The sequence below is a fragment of the Sitophilus oryzae genome, unplaced genomic scaffold (assembly GCF_002938485.1).
Source record: "Sitophilus oryzae breed Bouriz unplaced genomic scaffold, Soryzae_2.0 scaffold_771_pilon_pilon, whole genome shotgun sequence".
Taxonomy (NCBI): Eukaryota; Metazoa; Arthropoda; class Insecta; order Coleoptera; family Curculionidae; genus Sitophilus; species Sitophilus oryzae.
Window position 1 is genome coordinate 789,988 of NW_022147386.1, and position 18,127 is coordinate 808,114.

Sequence of the window (18,127 nt, forward strand, 5' to 3'; positions counted from 1 at the left end):
ATGCATGTCCGAACACAATGCGAATTGACTAGTTTCCTATGTAATTTAAGCCCAAAAGTACAGTTTATGGAGCTCTATTATATGAACAATAATGTAACGCAAGTCAAGAGTAAAACTTTAATTAACTTTATACTCTATTTTGACTTAAGTTTTTGTTTTCCAGAGTTATCGATTAACTGTTATAATCTTTATATAATTTACTTACAAAATTGGATTATCCTGAACACAGGTATTATGAAAATTATTTACTAAAGAGAATTTTGCTAATACCATCTTTCTCACAAATAAATTTTAATATTTACATTCGGAGCATCCTAAACGCATATATTATGATAAAACATATAATTATTACGTTTTTTGAGCAAAATTATACGACAAAGGTACACGATTATAGATTTTTGTATTAATTGCTAGATCTAGAGTTTGAAGAAAAAAGAATAATAGCTAAATCTATTTTCCAGACAGAGAAGAAAAGCAGTCTGTGTTGTGTTAGTATATAAGGAGTCTTTAGTTTTTTCATGTAGGTTTGTTTATTCTCAAAGAATTGATACTTTAAAATAAAAATAGAACTCCAAATTACGAAAGTCAATGAGAAGAGATTAATAAGCTCAATAAGCTTAATGATTATACAATTTTTCATAAAGTAATCATATTTTGAATTAATGTAGTTGTGGAGTTACGACCAAATATACTTATTTCTAACGTGTATTTAATGAAAATGAGAAATGTGACACAGTATCATTCTTTATTTCTTTTTGTTAGAATCAATGTATTTTTACTTTTTGTTTAATTTAATTAAAGCTCTTATTATAAAGAATGTTTATTATATTTAAGTAAAATATTTAGAATTATTATTTTAATGTTTAGGCAAAAACTGTCAGTATTTTGTTGTGACGTGCTGACGTGCGTTCTAAAAATGACTCAAAAACTCCAGTTGTATAAGAGAGTGGGCAGAAAAATAAAATAGGAAAAAACAACATATTGCATGCTTGAAAATAAGTTTCCCAACGTATGGCGGAAAATGGAGGAAATATTTCTGTCTTTATCTCTGGGACAGAAAAAAGCCGTGTCGGATTAGAACCGGATATGCGACGTTGTCATTTTACATTAGTTTGATTATTTATTTATTAGAAGTAAAGCAGATACTTGTCAAAATTATTGTAGTGTTACTTTTACAGTTTTAATAGGCTTTAATATTGTCAGTTTGGAGGAGAAATCTCATCACTCGTTGCATTTCAATAAAAAATAAGTAATGGATTAATGGATAATAAATAGAATAGATATTTATTTATATTTGTCTATCTGACTATATGCACAATTATTTACATAGTCCAGAAGACAGTGAAGATTTTCTGTACTTATTTTCCCAATCGGCAATCGATAGAATTATTCGATATTTTATTCTAAGCAAATTTAATAATTTAAAGGGGGGGGGGGCTCCGATGGGTTGGGCGGAAAATGCGTTATAAAGTACAAATATACTGTACTTTTTTCCAGCGATAAAAATAGTTCTATTAGTGAGAGATGTTGTGCAGTTAAAAAAAAAGAATAGTCTCGCGAGAATGGGTAACCCATTCTCTCGTTAGAATGGGTAATATGTCTGGCAGGTGAAAAATTGTATAAACATTATTGAAACCATTGCCCTTATTTTCGCAGTCTTAAAAATTTGTCGGATGATAGTTTATATTATAAACCTAACCTAACAACCGAAAATATAGTCTGGCTAGGAATGTGGAACATCCCGAAAGCCTTGCCACTCTCGTCCAACGCTCGTCAGGCGCGCTAAATTCGGCATGTTCAATTATACAGGTGACTGATGTCATCTCCACATGTTTTTACTTTTCATAATTTATGGTAAGAAAAGTATTGGTTTAGGGCGAAATTTGACTATGGCCAAACACACTTTTTTCAAAGTTTTGATCCCAGGAATCCAAAAAACAAGATTTTAGTGGTTCAAAACAAGGTTTACTTCTAGACATCGTCCATCATCAAAAAACTTTGTTCGCCAATAATTTAATAATTGTTGTGAATGAAAGTTGTATTAATAACTAATATTAATTTAATATTAAACTCAAATATTTGTGTAGGAAATTTAATGCTCTACAAAATCTATCTCTTGATTTTGTATCTACCTTAGTTTTTGAGCTATAGCAATAAAAAATCTAGTCAAGGTGACTTAACTTATCATATGAATGGGTTTGGATCTAGAGCAATTTTTGAAATTGAAAGTAATGTTTCTCGATTTTGCTATATTGAAAATCACGAAATTGCAGTGTCAAAAATTTTCGCATCTAAAAATACGAAATGTACGACCTGACTTTTGAGTTTGGCGTGGATTTCGTGATTGTAAATGTACCAGACGTGTATTTTCTATGAAATTATAATATTATTTATCATGTGACAAATTTTCAAATCTGGGAAAATAAGAGCCAATATTTTGTAATTTTTGCAATTATCAAGATGCCGCCGTACTCTTTGCCAATTTCGTAAATCAGCCAGACTTGCTTTTGACTATAGGTTATGATAGTACCAGATGACACGTTAAGTTTCAAGCATGGAGTTTCAGGGTTATGGATTTCAAAAATCTGTCAAATTTTTGCATCCACAAATTTTCGGCCAGACTGACTTTCCACCACTTGGAGTTTGCTAGACTGTTTTTCTATTAATAAATGATTCACTTTAATAAATATAAAATATTTATGACTGGAATCATAAGTGGACTTTTATTTTATTTTAAATTTTAGCCAGACTCACAAATTGTCATTTAATGTCACCATCCGAATAAACTATTATATATTCACCCACTGGGAAAATAAGTACAAAAAAATTTCACTACCTCATAGACAAATATAAGCATATCGTTATTTAAGTTTTAACATCGTCTAAGCCACCTAGACGATGTTACAATTATAGTTTAGAAAATTTGTGGCAATTTTTTTTGACACACAAATAGACACACATGACATGATTACATACAGAAAGCTGAACTTCATCCAGAATGGATGCTCTTGACTTGTTTAGTTTCTTTATTTAGATCCACTGCAAAGTGGTGTGTCACTTATCATTTTGTAAAGAATTCTAGTTACATTTAGCAGACTGCTTCTAGGCATCGGTAAGAATGTTATTGATGTTTCCATTACTGCAAAGTTACTTTTTAGTTTAATCCATTTGTATTTACTTGCTTAGTTATACGAGTACATCCAAACGTCAACAATTTACCTGTTTACGATTTGCATTTATTTGTATTTTTGTTGTTACTTAATAAGAGCAAAATTCTATCGCATAACCGCCGACAACCTGACTACGGAGGAAAAAAGAAACCAAAATAAAAGATACCTCTGGTCCGTTCATTGGATGTTGGTGTGTTCGACATAAATATAAAAATCTATGTGAAAGAAACGTATATATAATAGTATTAGCACGTAAGCAGAGGACGCAACAACACACCGAAGATTTACCTGATCGCTTTAGAGAGACACAGACGCGATCTGTGTGTTACACAACTTACTTCCCGCATATCTTACAGGGGTACTCTTGGTCGGTGGAGTCGGGATGACAGACGGTGGAGGTGACAGAGAACGACGTGTTGGTGGAGGAAGAGGCATGACGTCGCTCGCTGTTAGAGGGCGTGGGCGATGTGCGAGCGGTGCCGCCGTGGATGCGGATGTGGCCATTCAGTGCGGCTCGAGAATTGAAACTCTGAAACCAAGAAGAGTTAGTTAATAGAGAGTAGAACAAATGAGAACCTAAGTTATCATGGCGGGTGTCTATAAATATACGAGTAGCTTTTTCCGGATTTGGACCGTATTAGATTGAGTTGAGAGCGCCGAAATGTTTCATCTGCTTTTAGAAGGGGCTTTTTCTTTCTATAAGTTTTGTATTCTTTTGTGATTCTGCAAAAACCAGTTACAAAAGTGGTTCAAAAACAGTGAGTAAGAAACAAGCCACTTAAATGGTTGGAATAATTATCCATTATAACAGGGAGAAATTTAGATTATATTTTTAGGATGGCTATCGGCCTATTCCACTGTAACCGTTTCAGATTTATTGGAGAGTCCTCCTAACCCTAGGTTATATAACTTATATTAGATAGTTCTATCCTTTTCAAAAAATCATTGCTTAGCAAAGAACACCACATTAGTCATCGTTTCTTCTTCGAATTGGGAAAATCTACACATGGCTTCGTCGTCAATCCTATCAACCTTAGATGCCTATTGGGAAGGCCAAACCCTAACCCTGGAAGGGTGTAGGGGTCTCGGAGGAGCTAGTACTCGTAGGAAGCACATCTGTTATCAGAGAAGGATGGGAAATATCCTGTCCGCCTACAACAGGAATATCCCCATGTATGATGAGTTATAGACTGTATGTGACTTTTTTTGTTTCACATACTGTCGTTTCACTAACTGGTTCCATTTACATACTGCGTTACTGTGTTTTACTATTATCCCTGTCTAAATTGGAGATACTTCTCTATATAATTTTCTAAAAGGTTATCGTGATCTTCTACGTTCTCTCGCTTAAAGAACGTTTTGCTTTTCTTAGTCTCATAAAAGTGAGTGGAACGTCGAGTTTCCAACTCAATATAACATGGTTCAAATCAGGCAAAAATGACGAATCAAGAGAACTAAAATGGGACGAAATATGTTCCTGAGGATGTTAGTTTAAATTACATTTGCGATAAAAAATAACCAATTTACCATGCAAGTTTTAGAAAACGGCATCACATGTTATATGAAGCTTCTATTTACGATCGAAAGAAATCGGCTTCAAAGACGGCTGGGTAATGACAATCGATGATAATTTTGTAGTCAATTTCGAAGTCATCTTCTTTATTTTTAATGGCATTGTAGTCATTGTAGAAGGTTGGGGGGTAATTTATTTTTTGAGAAAATATATCTTTTTGAAATAGATTTGTGTCTCTGGAAATGTTCTATCCTTTTTTGAGTTTTTATAATTATTAGTGTTAATTTTATGTCGATTTTTAGTATATGACGTCTAGAGATTGACTTTACACAAAATTATTATCGATTGTCATTCCCCAGCCGTCTTTAACACTGTTTTTTTTCTCGATCATATGGTAGGTATAAAAATAATATAAAAGTTCCAATAATAGATTTATAACGTACGAAATCAAATATTACAGGACATGAAATATTACAGAATAGGATCATCTACATCTGTTACTATATCTGTAGCTTGTGGTAGATATAATTTGTCCCGTCAAACAATATAATCATGCAAATAGTTTTTAAAAATCGAATACCTAGCTATCAGCATAATGAAATATACAGGGTGTCCCAGAAATAAGTACAGATATTTTAAGAAGTGGTAGATCTCGATAAAAGAAACATATTTTCTCTTTACCGTTTTTCAAAGTTTCAAGTCCAAATTAACCGAGTTATTTTACTTTGAAAATTTCCAAATAAAAATGATTTTTTGTTTAAATTTTGAGAATCACTGGATCTTTTCTGGGGTTTCTTTCTTGTAAATTTAATCTACTACTTGCCGTACTATCAAGAAATGTTTTTTAACTAAAAACTAAAAAAAAATCTGAAAATTTCTCCAAAAAATTCCAAATTTTTATTTTTCTTTCGCGAAAAAAACCTCGTAGAGGCGTGTTTCTGGGGTCGAAATATACTATCAGTTAAAATATTTGTATTTATTTCTGGGACACCCTGTATAATTAAATAATTTAGATGAAACTTACAGCTGAACAATCTGGATATTCGCAGAGAAAGTTTCGCATTGGAGATTCACTATCCGCAATCTGAAAGATCAAATCGCTGTTATGTTATGTAATACCATTGCCAATACACTTTATAATTTTTGACTTAAGCCAAATCGTTTCTTGATTTGATATTCTACCCAAACATACAGATTGTAAAACAATAAACCACTTACTCCTAATAACCTCACGTCCGGGTATGGCTTGTCGTCCGTCTCCAAAACATTTTTATGATTTCTTTTCATTTGCCTGATGGCCTTTAATCTACCATATTCGTCCGCGCAGACTTTCTTCCAGACGTAATAGAACTGAACACATTGTTTGACAGTTTTTGTTTTAACCTGCAACAAAACCATTCAATTTAAATAAAATTGCTATTTATTAAAGGGAAAGGGTTATACTTCTTCGGATATTCTGTTAAAATCCTTGTCAAATTTCATCAGACAACGATGAAACAGTTCTGTTTCGGCCGACGTCCATTTGTCACTTTCGCTGTAAGAATAAGCTAACAGAGGATGATCTGCGGGTAAACTCGGGGATGGTTGCATCAGACGTAACATGGCTTCCTAAAAATAGCTTAATTTAAATAGTCGTTAAGATTGATAAGCGTGAAATCCTTTATCATTTTTTTATATTAACTGCTTAAGTATCATATGGAACGAGTGTCACATTCACCAATTGCGGTTACCATCTAGAAAGTGTGATAGTCTATCTAAAGTATAATCTGGGTATAGTGAGGCAACAACTCTTCAAAAAAATGAATATAGTCGAAAGAATTATCCCGATGTATGTATATTTTTAAAAAATTGTTTTAATAAAATTATTTATAATCTATTCTTAATGCTTGATAGATAGCACCTTTGTTATAAATGTAAAAGGCGTGTTGTTGTATAGTGTGACACGCCAAAAGATAGGTCCAATTTCATTTATGGGTATATATTCCAGTAAAGGTTCCAATGTAATTCAGATAGCTTTAACATGTAGGACCCATCCGGTACGTTTGCCGAGGATAATAGGGTTTTTTCGTATAACAATAAGTCAATGATATTTTCAGGTACTGACCGCATCAGTGTCGGGTATTACGGTTTTAAGATTTAATTTAAGTTTTGTTAAAATATATTTTTATACACAATGCCAATACAAATATTTATTTACCCGTTATTGGCATTTTCAGTAACATTGGGTTATACGTGTACGATTTTTTTGTAAATTTGGATTCTTGCATAAAGGCACCTGCTCACTGCACCTGCATTAAAAGTGGTAGCATCTTTGTTATTTTAAATTGAACATCCGGTATATTACTATATTTTTCGATACTACTTCTATATCTAAATTTTTTTCTATTATACGGACCTATATCAATCTCTGATAGTTTTCGAGATAAAAAGGTTATTAAATTATTCTTAGGAAGTGACTCCGCTGCCGGCGCCGGCTTCCACAATTCGGGAGGACAGATGCCGGCTCCGAAAATAAAGATGTCAACTTACCCCAAAGACTAACCAAAATCGCTAAACAAATGTAAATTAGTAAAAACCAAACCAACCCCATCAAATAGCTAACCTATCCAACGCAATCAACCCCACCAAATAACCAACTTAACCAACACAACTAACTCCACCAAATAATCAATCTAACCCCACCAAAAAGAGTGAAACCAACGCAATACGTATTGTGATTGCTATGAACCACGGACCTCTCGTTCACGAAGTGATGGCCTCAGTCATGGAGCCACAGCTGCTCTCGCAAAATTGGCTATTGCCAGGCGTTAGTTTCCGCCGTTCTTTCAGCCGTCAATGGAACCAGAGCCGGCAACCATTAAGGGAACCGGCGCGGCGGTGCCGGCAGCAGCAGAGTCACTTTCTTATTGTTATTTTAAATTCAAGCCTATATATATATATATATATATATATATATATATATATATATATATATATATATATATATATATATATATATATATATATATATATATATATATATATATATATATATTATTTAAAAAAATCGAAACCCAAATAATCGAAACCCAAATAAAATTGCTTTTCAACGATACATCATATTCCTACACCTAAACAGGTTGGTTTCTTCAGTACAGTCATTTAAAAGATAATAATTCACTTACAATCAAAGATTATAATTGTTTTGTTAAGAAAATCGTTACCATCACAAATATTCAAACTTTATAAGTATCAGTCAAAGGTATCAGTGAGTTTACGTGCTGAATTTCTAAAATTGCTATGGTAACGAAATTCATGAAATGAAACTATAATAGATTTATTAATGTTTATATAGCTCTACTTAAGAAACCGGAAGGTTTAGGTATAGGAACATGATATATGGTTAAAAAGCAATTTTATTATTCTTTTATATGCATAGGGTTGAATTTAAAATATCAAAGATTTGATTTGTAACAAACGGAAATAAATAATATTTTTGCTCTCTCTATGTAATATCCAATCGGTTTATTTAGACATATCGAATATATCGACTTTCGTTAACTTATGAACCAAATTTCACCTTTATAGTTATTAACGTAATAAGGCCGATAAACAACAAATAACGGCCGGGCTGAAGTTTGTGATCCGAGGCGATAGCCGAGGATCATAAGCAGCCAAGGCCGTGTTGCGTTCTAGATTTTTCGTCATACTGCAGATTTTTTAGAGCAATAAACACTACTATTTAATAACAAATTTTATTGAACAATAACACAAGTAAGGATAAAAAATACATAATGTCTTATACTAAAATTCATTTTTCATGATAATGAACATGGAAATTAAAAGTGCACTTGTTGTTCTTAGAAATCTGTAATCCTTCCCAGGGATTTACAGATTTTATAGAAAGAAGATGATGCTACTGAAGAATGGCAAATATTTGTATCCACTAAAGACACATTATTTTTGGAGCTATCATGAAAAAGTTGATTTGTTATTTTTCATTCTTTGGAAACTGATTTTTCTATGTAAGTTTCTGCCACTGTTGAAGACTCCCATCCTCCTAGCTCCTTTAGCGATAGTAAATCACCACCATTTTCGGCGAGCATGGTTGCTGATGATCTACGAAATGAATGCCCTGTATAACGTTCTGGATTCTCCAAGTTCAAAAATTTTGCAATTTTCTGCGGTACGCTCCCCGATGGTATGTATACCGACGATTTGCTTAACACACTTGCCTTTCTTGTAACCAATGAAAAATTTTGGATTGTCAAAGTTACGAGGACGCAGGTTGATGTATTTTTGTATAAACCATAGGCATCAAACGGAAGGCCCGTTTTTGGAATAAGAAATTTCCTATCTTTCTTATTTTTAGTATTTCTTAATGAGACAAGAATATTTTTCTCCGAATCTTCGAAATCATCAACTGTGAGTGACCAAAGCTCGCTGCGCCTACAAGCTCCAAGAATACCAAGCACCAATACAATTTTTTTCGAGTAACCAGGTGTAATCATCGGCATTCAGTAGAAAATTATTTATGTCATTCTCCGACAGAACTTTGGCTTTTTTGGTGAATAACCTTCGTTTTTTGCGCCTCAGAAACATGAACAGTTTACCAAATCTATGAACAAATATAATTTAGATGAGTATGATTAAATATCGAAGAATATAATGGCTTTTTACCTTGATATGTCGATGTTTTCATATACTCTCAACGCAAGCTTCAGCATGGATATCTTTGTCCACAGTGATGTAGGAGAATACATTTCAGACATTCTTTTAGCATAAGCCAGCAATACCGCTTCATTTACGCTGTTTATACTTCTATCCTGCCGCCACTTCAAAAAAATTGTCATATTCCTGCTGATATCTCTCTCTGGTTATAGTCGGAAGTAAATTTTGAGTAGCCGCAGCCGCTTCCTCCTGTATTTCCAACGGAATTTCTCGCGACATCTCGCTATGGTCTATTTTCCCAATTTTTGAAAAGTCCAACTGACAATAAATAGTCATTGTTGCAGGTGACAGACGTTACGATTACCTTAGAAACTTAACGGCCGCCGGCCGTTATGATAACGTCCGGCGGACGTTATATGCATCTTTTCCATTCTGATTTTGCTTATGTTATAATAATATAACAATATAGTATGACGAAAAAAATGTTTAATTCATGATTTTCCCAGTGCTTATTCACGATCATGTTTTTGTCATTATTAGAGATATAGGTTAGCATAATAGAAAAATTATGAGATATGAAAGTAACTTCCAAAAATGTAATATTATACTGGGTGTTTCATTTAAAATAAAAAAAGGTGCTACCACTTTTCTAATGATGCAGCAACACTGTAATACTGAAAATATTTTAGAAAGATGGAGCAGGTGCCTTTAAGTAAAAATCCAAATTTTCCAAAAAATTCAATCACCGGTTTCGTAAACGTCTAACGTGCCATCGGCATCGCCATGATAATTTCATGCGGCCTTTGTGAATTTAGATATAAAATGAACACCTATTATAAATAGAATTATTAGATAGACGATTCCTCTTCATCTATTATCTACACACATCTACTTACAAACTATATCAACTTACATGGATATTTCCTCCACACATATGCAATAAATGCATGGCGTATTCCTTATTTCTTCCCCCGCCAGGAATAGCAGCGCAACATGCAAACTCCAAGTACATGTCAACTAGATAAATTAATTCATTAATATCCTCTCTGATTATATTATTTGATTCATCTCAATACAAACCTTCTGAATCGGTACATATGCCGATACCAGGATCCCAAAGTAGGTCTTCATAGGCTGGTTCTGGTGATATTCGCCTAGGTACTGATTTATAACTTGGCAGACTGCACTGATATTGTGAACCTATGTTAATATGAGGTGTGGAATCAGTTTCAGGAATGGGGTCACTATTCCATGTGGTTCCATCTTCACCTAAGAATTTTGAAGAAAATATTGGAATTAATTATATTAAAAGTTTTCAATTTATACTTACTGGACTTTTGTTTTATATTAGTATAAAGTCCTGTTCCAGTTCGTTGTGGATTTAGGATGGGTTGAGGTGTATACCGAGCCGCTCCTTGTGGCTTGCTTCTGGTAGCTCTCAGCTTCGACTGATGAAATACCGGAAGCTGTAGTGGTTCTGTTCTAAGTCTTTTACGTGATGGTTTTATAGGACTCGCAGTTGGTATCCTGTTATGTTTAATTTGATTAGTACTAGAATAGACAGATTCCTAAAACTTACGTTGTTGGACTTAGGAAAATATCATTGCACTCATCTTTCTTTGCGTCGATAACTGTTTTAGTTCTGACCAGCTTAATCGATGATGGATGTTGAACAGCTTTAGCAACGGTTACTTTATGTATTTTAGGTTTATCTTTATTTCCGGGATCCTGATTGGACGTCGTTGTCGTCACCAACTGGGCATTGGTCATCACAAAATTCTTCGCTGGTAATCCACCAGTCCCAGTTTGGATCAACTTAATTTCTCCATTGGCGTCTAGTAATAATCCAGTAAAATTTGTGCTGTTTAACTCTATCAATCCGTTGTTGCTTATCAGTCTAACAGGAACACCGTTCAGCTGTATTCTCTTCTTGGGAACAAAGTCTTTGGGTTGGCTGGATAAAAGTGGGTCGTCTGAATTGGGCAACATAAGCGTAGTAGCGGTTCCCCATTGAGTTCCTAGAGCGGAAGTGGAACAGGAAGTTTTCGGGGATGGACTGAAGCTATTTCCTGGATGTGGTGATGGAATTGAAGTGGATACTATTCTTGGTGAAGGTACGGGGGTTGATAAACCCAAGGAATCGTTTTCGGATTGGGATGGTGGCGTATTTGACAGAGGATACAAGCTATCTTCTGTAATACTTTCTCCAGGAAGTATTTCTTGTATTGCTTCCTCAACAGCTGCAGAACTAGACATGGTGCTTGTGTAGAAAGCAGCTGAGAGGGGAGAAGATGCTTGAGGTGGTTCGTCTAGTCCTAAAATACATAATTCCATTGATTTTTGTTATAATGTTCGATTTTTAACATTAATTAATAACTAAAACTATACCGAGTGTCTCAAAAGTGGCTCACACCTATAACTTTTTAATTTTTCAGATAAAAAACGAGATTTGGTATGTTAGTATGTGATATAAATTAGGATTCATTGACGTATTCAGTTCTTTTTGGTCACTTCTCGTTTCACCAGAAATTACCGCAACTTTTATTTTTAAACGACACCCTCGGTATTTTTTTACCTTATTCGATAGAAAATGACACTCTGAATAGAATGACATATCATATCTGACATTTTGACATTTTCGCATATGGTTTATTTCAAATTGTAACATGCGGTTTATAACGATAATTTGACTCGAAATACCAAGTGTGTGGTACCAAATTAATCTTAAAAAAATGATTTTTCCAAATATGCTAATGAGGCACCCATGTTTCATTTGAAAAAATTGAGATATGAATAAAAATACAATTTGGGCATCTTTTAACCGGCCAGGATAAGACACGAAAAACATTAGACAATCAAATCTATTTTTCCAAGGTTCCTTGATTAAAACTTAGTGTTTTAACACAATAATGGCATGTTAGATTGAAGTTTAAAATACGATTTTTTAAGCCAAAAGGTCAAAAGTTTACATATGATATGTCATTCTATTTAGAGTGTCATTTTTACGAAAGCGTAGAGCCTTCCATCGCAACATTGAAAAATATTTTTAGCAAAATTTACACTTTTTCTGTAAATTTACTAAATTTCTGTAAATTTACAGATTTTCTGTAAATTTACACTTTTTCTGTCAATTTCTGCGTTAGTGGAAACAGTGGTGCGTTATTCCCATCGAACTCTCCAGTTTCCAGTTTATTCACAAAAGTCTTCATTAGTAAAGACAGAATTAGGGAACCACTGCGGCAATTAATTGAAGTATTGGAGACATACGATCTATATGACAAGATTAAGCAATATCCCAGTATAAATATTCAAACGTATATTTTGTTCTGAAATCACACTCCCTTTAAAAATACTTGAAGAATTATTCCTCATCGTCTATACTGAACCTGGGACTAAAAAAAATTCCGGTGATCTCTTATTTTAGAGGTTATGTATTGGATTCGGAATGTATGTGATATAACAGACATACACATAATATGCTTTTAGGCGACCCGGAAAGTATTGTCACCCTTTCCGATGTATTAGTATTTGCAACAGGATCTGATTGTCCGCCACCTCTGGGATTTCCCTTAATGCCACAAATCATGTTTTTGCATGAAGATCAATCACAATTTCCTATGGCAAATGTTCCCTGCTATTAAAACTGCCAGCCAAGAGTTATGAATATTTTAAAACAGATATGGAATTTGCTATAGGTAATGCTAAAACATTTGGATTCGCCTAATGTTTAAGCGCTACCCATTTTTCAAGGTTTATTTTTATTCATATTTTATTCTTAGGATAATAATTGATTTTATTTACGTTATTATATTAAGAATACTCTGTTTTGTTATACAGTTACAATTTGGTTATCTGTATTACATTCTAACATTTATGTAGATTTATAATGTCAAATAAAAATATTTTTATGCATACTTATACAGCTATTATTTTAGAGTACTTAAAGAATCCAAACCAAACCAAATCAACTTCGAAATAAATTAATTCGTCCCAAATGCCTTCGCAAATGACGTAAACTTAGTACATAACCATCCTCTAATGTCAAAATTTCTTTGTGACTTAATCCGATTTGAAAGTAGTTTTTAATGTATTCGTCCATAATCTCTGATAAATATCTGTACTTCGTCTCGGCACAATGGCAACTTAACCAGCAGAGAACAAGGCTCACTTGTAACTACCGAGTAACGAACAGGTCAATGCCGAGACGTCATGCGTCGTCCTGCTGCAAATACCGCAAATTTCGCATGCAATTTACAGAAAAAGTGTAAATTTTGCTAAAATTATTTTTCAATGTTGCGATGGCAGCTCTACCCTTTCGTACATTTTCTATCGAATAAAGTAAAAATATACCGAGGGTGCCATTTAAAAATCAAAAGTTGTAGCAAGTTGTAGTCATTTCCGGTGAAACAGGAAGTGACCAAAATGTGTTTTCATACTACACATAAGTGACCAAAACATACATAATCATCAAAGTGACCAAAATGTGTTTTCATACTAACATACGAAATCTGGTTTTTGTATCTGAAAAAAATAAAAAAGATATAGGAGTGAGCCACTTTGAGATGCACCCGGTATAGAGGAAATTGCATATTAAATAAATTAAAAAAAATCAAGTTCAAATATTTAAAAACTTCATATACCTCTTTCCACCACTTGTCCAAAATCATCGCTGGGAGATACCAGTGGAACACTCAAATTTTGCCCAAAACAAGGACTTTGTCCTTCGTGACTAGCTGGCGGTGTAGGATAAGCAAACCCAGGAGAATCGTGCCTTACCATGGGACTCTGCAAAGGAGACTGCACCGTATACGTATGAGGAGATTTGGCATAACTGACTGGAGACTGAGTATGGTAGCTCGGTGATTGAATTTCTAGGTTCTTTGATGTATGGTATGTACTAAACTCTGCTAAGCTCTCCGGTAGGGGTGAATTCAGTACAGCTTGCAACTCCTGATTAACTGGATTGATTGTATGTTGAGTTATAGTCATTGGTTCTTCATGCAAGCTGGCTATATCATCCAAACTTAGTTCTTGCAATTGTTCCTCGCCTTCGTTTTTCATATCCAGTAAATTTTCATCTTTTATATGTAGCAGATTATCTTCTTTAATTTGAAGTAAGTTATCATCTAATGATTCTGACTGGAAGGGGATCTGAGATAGCTGATTTGGATCTACACCCTGTAGCATCATGCTGTTATTTGAAAATACTTCATCTTCCAAGCTTGGAGTGACAAAATGAGGTTCTTCGTTTTGATACATGTCGACGCTATCTAACGAAAACGAATCTGCTCTATATTGAAGCAAATGCGATGAAGATTGACCGGGATCAGAAGTGGTTCTTTTAACAGATATTTTCTCTCTTTTCAATATTAAATCTGCTACAGCTTGAGCTTCTTGGTACGATTTGGAGTTTTTGAAAGCTTCAGCATCGGAATGTCTTCTGTTTTTGTCTTGGTTTGGTTGAGGTGGTGCCGGTACGACAAAGGAAGATATTTTAGCGTCCATATCTACTTGAGTTGCCGATGAGGTATGAGTAACAGGTTCATGATGGTGTGTGGTACTGGGGGAGGAATTTCTTTTGCTGATTATTTTTTCCTCAATTAGGGCTCTGACGCTACTGCTGGCTGTTTGTAAAGGTGGACCAGTTTGTTCTTTTTTATCGACCTTTTTACTATCAGGATCCTGAAAAAAAAATCTTCTGAAGCCTTTTAGTAATATTTCATATGTAAATCATTCATTAACCTGTGCCGCAAAAAAGGATTTTAAAGGTGCCCATTTAAAAAGCATCTATTTGTTTGAAGTAAACACTAAACTATAATGTATTCAAATTTGAGGCTTTGACACATTTGCGCCTACTTTAGTAGAACTTAACACAAATTATTAGCCATCAAAAGAATAGAGCTTTTTTGTCGCATAAAATTTTAACGAGTTATGAAGGTTTTGCTCATGTGTCGTCGTAGGTAGTTTGTATTATCCCACACGTTACCCCGGGGTGTTAAACTTTTAATAACCATTTAGGGGTGTACGCAAAACACGGCCTTAAAATAGACATCCATTTTCGGTTTTTCTTCTTGTTTTATTTACGTTGGAAAAATTGAACGTTCTAGATAGGGATTACGGGGTAGTAAAACGGTGGAGATAATTTATGGGGATGATTAAGGAAGTTTTTGCGGATTAGGTACAATTTTAATGACGGCAATTAATTCGTAATAATGTTTGCCATTTGTGAAGTTGAAGGATGAGTTTTTTTTGGGAGACTTGTTTTGTAGAGATAATTTTTATAACATGTTATTTAATTCTTATTTGATAAAAAATATATGAAATACATTATGAAATAAAGTTTATTTTAAATGTTGGCAATGATTACGTATTATTTGAGCGTTTCCTTATTTAAGAATTGTATGTATTATGCCACGGTTGCTTTAATGTTGACACTTTTTCTATCCTAAAATTCTAATTTAGATATATTTTATGGTTATAAATAATCTTAGATTTATCTGTGTATTACACTGCCGATAATGAAAACACATTAACTACAATTAAGATTCAAGTGTATAATTAAAATGATTCCAATTATTTTATTTTCCAACTAACTGAAAAGCAAAAAGACCTTCTCTTGCTTTATTTTCAGAATTATAAAAATACAGTTTCATCTCAAGTGCAAATCCGACGGCTATGTTGTACAGAAGTGTCCTATTTTTTAACCTAACCTAACCAAGAACTTAAAATTTTCAATGCGTCAGATAAGCGGTTTTTCGTTAACAAGGCGTGGCATCGGCAGTACAATAGTATTTTATAATTTCAACTTCCGTATCTCCCCAACTTCTCCTAAGGAATAAATTTCGTTTTTACAGAATAGATATAATAACATGGGGAACGGCTAAAGGTATCGGTTTCGGAGTATCTGGTTGGAATCAGAGAGCAATGTTGGGCAAAAATATCTTACGGTACGCACACAAAGACAGCTGGATAATCAACGCTTATTTCCATAGAAAACCAGCGCAGCGCCAGAGCCAAAGTTTAAAACTAGCGCTGAGAAACACAATGTGCACAGCCGGCGCAGACAACAAGCGACCAAGAATTAAAAATTCGTTCTGGTAAAAAGTCGGCATTGGCAACGAGCGCCAACAAGATTTTTCTCTGTAAGGGTGTGTTTAAAAGCGCATTAAATTATTGGCGCTTACTTTTTACAAAGCCTTTTATGTTCATTGTCTACTATTGAGACGATTTATAGATGCTGGTTTTCAGCGCTGGTCATAAGTGCTTATAACCAGCTTTCTTTGTGTCCGTACCCTTAGACTACACTCACAAAAAGAAAGGAGATTAATCCGAGGGGTGTCTCATCAGTGTAATTACATGTACATTTTCTTGGCAGTCGCTGGCAGTCTTACGACAGTCGCCTGTAATAATTACATAGCAGTCATAGGCAGTCTTCTTCGCAGTCATTGGCAGTAGCTTGCCACTAAAATGATATTTTGGCAGTATATGTACATTTTTTACCCAAGTGAGACACCCCTCGGTTTAATCAGAGCCTATTTCCGGCGCCGAAAATCAGCTCCTACAAGTCATCTCAATAGGACACAATGGGCGCCTGTTTTCGGCCAGTTTAAAAGCAACTTCTACACTACAAAAATATTTGATGCATCTTAAGATGGAGAATTTTTATTAATGGAAAATAGATTTGGTAATACAACGCATGAGGGAAGGCATCCATTGAATTGAGGACGAAAAGTTTATGGTGAATATCACGATTTATTTCAATCGCAACTACACGAACGTTTTTTTTTAGTATATGAGAATGACCTTTCAGATATTCAACTATACCTTGGGAAAAATTAAAATGTGATTAGCAAAAACTGCGCTCCTTTCGAAAATCACTGAGATTAATAATAAGATAACCATTATCGATGCGAAGGAATGTACATTCGGCACTGACAACAAGCGACCAAAAATTAGAAATTCATTATTTCGGTAAATAGTCGGTACCTATCCGCGTTTGCAACAAGCATCGACCAATTTTGTATCTGTGCGGATGTGTTTAAAAGCGTATTTAATTATTGGCGTTATAAGCAAGCAGGCAACCTGTTTCCTTTGTGTCCGCACCCTTAGATTTTTATATTTATTATTATTATTATTGTTCACAACTAAAAAGCTCGTTTTTAAAAATTTGTTATCATTCCTCATATATTCACATTTCGATTTCTAGTAGAATAATATTGATAAGGTTGAGTTTGGGGGGAACCACAGTACAGTTTTATGATTAAACCAGCTAGAAAATTAAAAAAAATACTTTGCGAGTTACTTTTTTATAGATATTTTTATTTCATAAATCTACCTAATTTTGAAGGCGCTCGTTGTTTTCCGGAGTATTTTAATCAGATATATAAAAAAAGTGACTTCCGTTGACAAAACTGATGTCTGGATTAATGATTGAGAATTATTATAATATGAAATTAGATAGGCACTTATAGTTATATTCGAGGAGTGATTATGAATCCATTTGTAATTAGATAGTTTGGTTAGGTTTTTATGTATTCTTGGTAGCGAATATGAAACCAAACCTAACGTAAGTGCTTAGCGACGAATTTTAAGTGACTAAAATCCAACGCAATATGACGTTGGTAATTGGTAGGATTACATTCCCTAGTAGGTCAGATACCGACGTCGAGGCGACCCGAATCTGTATTCCCCATTTAGGTGCAAATAAGGGTCGTCAGGCGGTCGAACCGACGTTGGTACCCGACGTCGGATTTATTGAGCGCGACGTATACCCGACGTTAGATAACGTCCAAAT

At 34.2% G+C, this 18,127-nt stretch overlaps 1 protein-coding gene across 4 annotated transcripts in view; it reads right to left on the reverse strand.

Moving 5' to 3' along the window:
- LOC115888487 (flocculation protein FLO11) overlaps positions 1 to 18,127 on the reverse strand; it is a 244,885-nt gene that overhangs the window by 3,427 nt on the left and 223,331 nt on the right. For 2 of the 4 annotated variants that reach the window (XM_030908234.1, XM_030908233.1), the window contains exons 9-17: positions 13,974 to 15,015; positions 10,913 to 11,648; positions 10,664 to 10,860; positions 10,414 to 10,602; positions 10,247 to 10,350; positions 6,127 to 6,291; positions 5,902 to 6,066; positions 5,708 to 5,767; positions 3,509 to 3,699 (exon numbers count right to left, since the gene is read on the reverse strand). In XM_030908234.1, coding sequence (XP_030764094.1) covers positions 3,509 to 3,699; positions 5,708 to 5,767; positions 5,902 to 6,066; positions 6,127 to 6,291; positions 10,247 to 10,350; positions 10,414 to 10,602; positions 10,664 to 10,860; positions 10,913 to 11,648; positions 13,974 to 15,015 — 2,849 coding nt within the window. Of the gene's footprint in view, positions 1 to 3,458; positions 3,700 to 5,707; positions 5,768 to 5,901; positions 6,067 to 6,126; positions 6,292 to 10,246; positions 10,351 to 10,413; positions 10,603 to 10,663; positions 10,861 to 10,912; positions 11,649 to 13,973; positions 15,016 to 18,127 lie in introns of all 4 variants that reach the window. The other 2 variants (XM_030908236.1, XM_030908235.1) reach the window with 2 other exon arrangements.